Below are 5,525 nucleotides of genomic sequence, written 5' to 3' on the forward strand. Positions count from 1 at the left end.
GCTTGTCTTCCATACAAACAACATTTTAGGCAAGGAAAAGTCTTACCCAACTCCTCTATAATGCGCGTGTTCCCCACTACAGGTAGTGAATTTCTCTTACTTAGGAAAAAGAATAATAATGAACACTTAAAAAAAAAATGAAAATTTACTCTATTTTACATAAAAAAATCATTATTTTAAATATTATTATAAAAAATTTAAAATTATATTTAATTTTTTAATTAAAAGTATAATTTAAAATATGTGAATAAGAAATTATTAAAAAAATTGACTTTAATTAAATTTAACATGATATATACTGTTTTTAAATAAAAATTCTATTATTGATTGCGTATAAATCTTTACGCCTGTTCTGTAAAAAGAAAATATAAAAAAAATAATGAAATTATAAAGAAAATAAAATTTCTATTAAAAGAAAAATTATTATTTTTTTATAAAATTTTTTCATAAGAAAAGATAAAGAAAATAAATTATTTATAATAAAGAAAATTATTCTATTTTTAATATTATGTCTATATTAAATAAATAAAATAACATTAAAAACAACTTTTTAAGAAAAAAAAAACAGAAAATAAACTATTTTTAATAATTTAAATAAAAATAAAATGATATAAAATACTATTCATATATTTTTCCCGTAAATTTTCCTCCTTTTTTTTTTATTTCTTTAACTTTTTCCGGGAAGAGAGAGATTAGAAATTTAACCGTGCAATTATCGTCTAAATTTGTTAAGCCACGTGTAAGGTGCGAGTTTTACTGTAAACGCACGTGCGCGTCCACATGCACATTTGTCCTTTCTTTCTCTCCGAATGCGTCTTCAAGGCAATATCCCTATTAATAGAGGAATCAATGGGACACTGTTCTATCCTTACACTCGCTTTGCCATAGCAATAATTTGAATCATTAATCTCCTATTTTAGACTCAATTTATCCAATTTTGGTGCTTTCTTTCAGGAACTCCCAAAACCAAACCCACCCAAGAATTTTTTTTTTCCTTTCTTTGAGGAGGAATACAATCAAACATGAGAGGGCTATCTTTCTTTATGAGAAACTTTGCAAATTTCCTTTCCTTTCTTCTCCCTTTCATTGATAAACTCCCTTCAAAATTGTTGCCTGCGCAATTTGAGAACATGATTTCCTTGGTTTCTCGCACTGGTCGCCAACTTCAGCGTTATGATAGAGGTTGCCGCCTAGTTGTAGGGTCAGTTTTCACTTTCCTCACTCTGTTTTTGAGATTTTTGTTGCTGGTTTTTTGTTTTCTTTTCCCTCTTTTGATGTTTCTGATAAAGGGTTTGAAAATCATTTCAATCTGGGATTTTTTTTTTCTACTTGAAGTGGGTTGTTGTCGAATTTGATGAATATATTGTTTTTTCTTTAAAATTTTAGTTTTTTATCTGTTTCCAAAAGTTCAGGAATTCTTTTCATGGTCTTGACTCTTGATTTCTGAAATTCGCTTAATTTATTAAAATTACTTGTTTATTTTTCTAATTTGGAAGAGAAAAAGAAAAGAAAAGAATTTTTAATATATAAATTCCTTATATTTCTTTTTGTTAACCTGTTTATAAATTTTACAGGTGTATTCCTTACAGATATAAGAAAACTGATCAACCATCTTCCATTGATGGAACTTCTACTGAAGATATAGAAGTTCTTGTCATCAGTTCACAAAGTGGTCAAGGAATGTTGTTCCCTAAGGTAATATTTGTACTAGTTTCTTTATAATCATTAAGTTTTTAATCTGTTTAATTATCATTCCTTAATTGACATTTGGAATGTTTAACTTTCAGGGAGGATGGGAAGAGGATGAATCCATGGTACAAGCAGCACTGCGAGAGACTTTTGAGGAAGCAGGAGTGATTGGCAAAGTTGAAGTAAGTTTTTGCATGTTAACATTTTGTCATTGAATTATTGCCTGCTTTCTTAAAGTTCTAATTCAATTACTTAATGATATGTAATTTTTGTTTTCAGTGTGAATTGGGGAAATGGCTATATATGAGCAAAAGGGGTGCCAAAATGCACGAGGTCTATATGTTTCCTTTGCTTGTTCATAAGGAATTAGATCTATGGCCAGAAAAGAGTATCAGAAAACGAAAATGGGTATGTGTAAATTTATCATTTGAACAATTTGATCAATTGGTTTAAATGGAACTGTTGAGGATTGAGACCTGATTTTGCAGTTTGAATTTTTCAGGTGACTGTGAAGGAAGCCAGAGAAGTATGCCATAATTGGTGGATGAGAGAAGCTTTAGATGAATTAGTTCTGCGTCAACAACTAAAAGAGGAAGCTAATGAAACAAGCTGTAAATAGAACATCGTTTAGTGGCTAATTAAGTTTGTTAATAACCAAGAACAGGTTATTGAGCATATTGTAGATATACAAATGTTACTTTTTCTTTCTTCTTCCTTCTTTTGCCTCCCTATGTACAGATCTTGATTGATTCATTCATTCATTCTTTCAACTTAGTAAATTTTGGTTCTTGTTTTGCATGAATTTTCTCTTATTTACAAAGATTTTCAGGAATTATACATATATCACTGGCCATAGGGAGTTTTTCAAGGGTTGCTTTCTATTATTCACTTTATCTATGCTTTGTTGATTTAACTTTTTATTATTAAATGGTAATTATTTACAAAAATAAGATTTAATTCGTTAAAAAAATAATATTAAAATCCCCCTTTGCCTTTTAACATTAGCATATAATCAACGATCAATTATCTGAAATTAAATTTGCTTTCTTTTGTGTTCATCTTTTTTTGGTTTCCTGCTCTCTGTGTGCTTTCCCTAAGCCTCTATGCCTTTTATTTTCAAGCCAAATCTATGGATTTGGTCTTGCTCGTTTGCCCTCCTGCTTGTTTCATTTTCTTATATCAAAAAGAGGGTGTTTGCCACCATTGTAGTGTTGATTTGTTTCTCATCTTCATGAAAGAGTTACACACCAATTTTAGGAATAATTCTACAAGAGGTACAGAATTTAGCAATTTGAAATTTTTTCTAAGCTAGGGTTTTATGCATCATACTACCACATTTATCTTTTGAAAAATTCAACATTTAATCACACTAAATCATGCTTTAAGTCCATGAAAGGCCTAATTACCATTAGGAAATATTTTTCTCAAATTAAGCCTAACTAGGATTTTGGAGATTACATACCCTTCAAAGGTGCAGAATCAATCAATTCCACCTTAATTGGGTAGTAAAAACTCCCAATTGCAAGTCCTCTAACTTGTTCACACAAGCACTTGATCAAGAACACCTTGAACAGCCACTAACTCTCCCAAATTCTTCAAAAGTATGACAACCAAGAAGAAAGGAGGAAGAGTATGTTGTGTTCTTATAGTTTTCTTATTGGAAGTAAGGGTGAAACACTTTCTCTAAGAGTTTAATTCAAGAAGATAACAACTTGTGTTCTTGAATTTCATCAAGGATGAAGATGAAACTATAGAGAATAAAAAGACCAAGGATGGTCGGCACAAGGATGAGGAAGAAGACTTAGTTTCTTCTTTCTTATTCGAACTTAAATACTTTAATTAATATTAGTGAGCAAATGTTGAATTCTAATTAGATAATCAAAATTCTTGTCAAATTCTAATTGGACCATTTGTCACCACTAACCATTAACCAAGAAATTAAAACTTAATTAATCATCATTAATTATGCCAAGATTAATTAATTAATCATAATTAATTAATTAATTAATAATGGTCTTTCGTTGACTAAGCCAAAGTGTCAAACTTTGTCTAAGTCAAAGAGGTCAACATTTGATCAAGTCAATTTCTCTAAATTTCATCTTCATCCCTTTAGTTATTTTCAAGTTTATATTTAAACCATTTAAATATTAACTTATATACTTTCATAGATAAATTTAGTTTCAATTCATGTTAGCGACTTTTTAATCTTATTGCAAACTAAATTTGTCAATTCAAGTAATTAACTAAACTCTTTATTCAATTAATTAAACTAATTATGTCTTGGCCAATATGCTTTTATATGTATATGACTTACTAGGTTCATAACTAATTGGCAATGGGATTGGAACCGTTCCATAATTAGAATGAAATCCCCATTTCATCTGAATTCTCATAAGTCATAATTGACATATAGCATTATGTGTTATAACTACCCAATTAGTAATGAATTATATCTTCAATCTATGAACCTTTGGTCATGCGTGCCATGCACTAGAATCTCCATGTTACAAAATCCCAATTCTAGCTGGAGTCATGGTATATGTCAAACTCTAATTGTATCAAATTATATGTTCTCTTTTAATTCTAGTTCTTCATTAATTAGACTTTTTTGTCAGAAACTCTTTTCTAGCTAAGTGTATATGTCCTGGCCAAGAATTTAAAACATCAAGAACAATTAAATGAATATAGGATTTTATCCCTATTTACTTAGGATAACGGATCCTATCTTGATTAACACCTATCTCCATATATAACTAATAGGAGCCAACACATACCCACATACTCATACATAGTACAAGTATGAAAACAGTATCAAACTCAAACCAACTATATACAAGATAACTGTGCTATTTCAGGTCAAGAGATTATATGCACTAGCATGATCTTTATGACATTGCATTGACAAGAGTGAACTCTATGTGCATGTCATTAGCGTCACTGGTTTGACTTACTCATCATATGAGTACCCACAATGTTTGTTATATGGTATGAGACTCACCATTTCATCTATTAGTATCTCATACTAATCCATGGACATAAACATGAATGACAATCTTTCCGGATAAATCATATCCCTTATGAAGTATCCTAGATTGCGAACCATATTTATAATATTTATACAAGCATGTACTGTCACTCATATTCTTAACATCTTAAGAATAGAACATTTAATCAAGTATTAAAGGACCTTTTCCATTACACATAAAAAATTTATATAAATAGAAAAGAATAATTGCCTTTCATTGATGAATAATTATTTACAAGATACAAATAAATGATATGCTCTAGGATATACTACTAACAATCTCCTACTTGTACTAGAGCCATTCATTATAATATCTTAGACCCATCTTCTCAAGATGTCGGTCTAACTGAGTTTGTGTCATGGCCTTCATGAATGGATCAGCTGGATTATCAACTGATGCTATTTTCTGCATGGCTACGTCGCCGCGTCCAACTATTTCTCTGATAATGTAGTAGCGCCTTTCTATGTGTTTGGATTTTTGGTGAGACTAGGGTTCCTTAGCTTGAATAAAGCACCATTATTATTACAATACAATGGGATTGGTGATACAATGGATGAAACAACTCCAAGTTCTGTTACGAACTTCTTTATCCAAACAGCTTCCTTTGTAGCATCCGATGCAGCAATATACTCGGCCCCTATAGTGGAGTCGGCTGTTGTACTCTGTTTGAAACTCTTCTAACTAACTGCACCTCTATCACATATAAACACAAAACTGGAGATAGACTTTCTATCATCCAGATTTGATTGAAAATCAGAATCTGTAAAGTCATCTAGTTGAAGGTCACCTACTCTATATATCAAGATTAAA

General features: G+C 30.3%; 1 protein-coding gene across 2 annotated transcripts; it reads left to right on the forward strand.

The window, feature by feature from the left end:
* Window positions 1-846: 846 nt before the first annotated feature.
* LOC110645988 (nudix hydrolase 4) lies at window positions 847-2,491 on the forward strand. Of its 2 annotated transcripts, none has more exons than XM_021799276.2 (5): window positions 847-1,201; window positions 1,575-1,695; window positions 1,788-1,871; window positions 1,969-2,097; window positions 2,178-2,403. In XM_021799276.2, exons 1-5 carry the CDS (start codon window positions 1,023-1,025, stop codon window positions 2,193-2,195), a joined length of 531 nt encoding a protein of 176 aa, XP_021654968.2. In that variant the 5' UTR covers window positions 847-1,022; the 3' UTR covers window positions 2,196-2,403. The 2 variants fall into 2 exon arrangements, with proteins under 2 accessions (XP_021654968.2, XP_021654967.2); XM_021799275.2 differs by having other exon boundaries at window positions 848-1,201; window positions 2,192-2,491.
* Window positions 2,492-5,525: the final 3,034 nt, after the last annotated feature.

Source organism: Hevea brasiliensis, chromosome 13, assembly GCF_030052815.1.
Source record: "Hevea brasiliensis isolate MT/VB/25A 57/8 chromosome 13, ASM3005281v1, whole genome shotgun sequence".
Taxonomy (NCBI): domain Eukaryota; kingdom Viridiplantae; phylum Streptophyta; class Magnoliopsida; order Malpighiales; family Euphorbiaceae; genus Hevea; species Hevea brasiliensis.

Coding starts and splice junctions, on each gene's coding strand:
- LOC110645988 (XM_021799275.2), top strand. CDS start 1,023: ATGAGAGGGCTATCTTTCTTTATGAGAAACTTTGCAAATTTCCTTTCC. Junction 1,696..1,787: donor AAGGAATGTTGTTCCCTAAG/GTAATATTTGTA, acceptor TTTAACTTTCAG/GGAGGATGGGAAGAGGATGA. Junction 1,872..1,968: donor GAGTGATTGGCAAAGTTGAA/GTAAGTTTTTGC, acceptor TTTTGTTTTCAG/TGTGAATTGGGGAAATGGCT.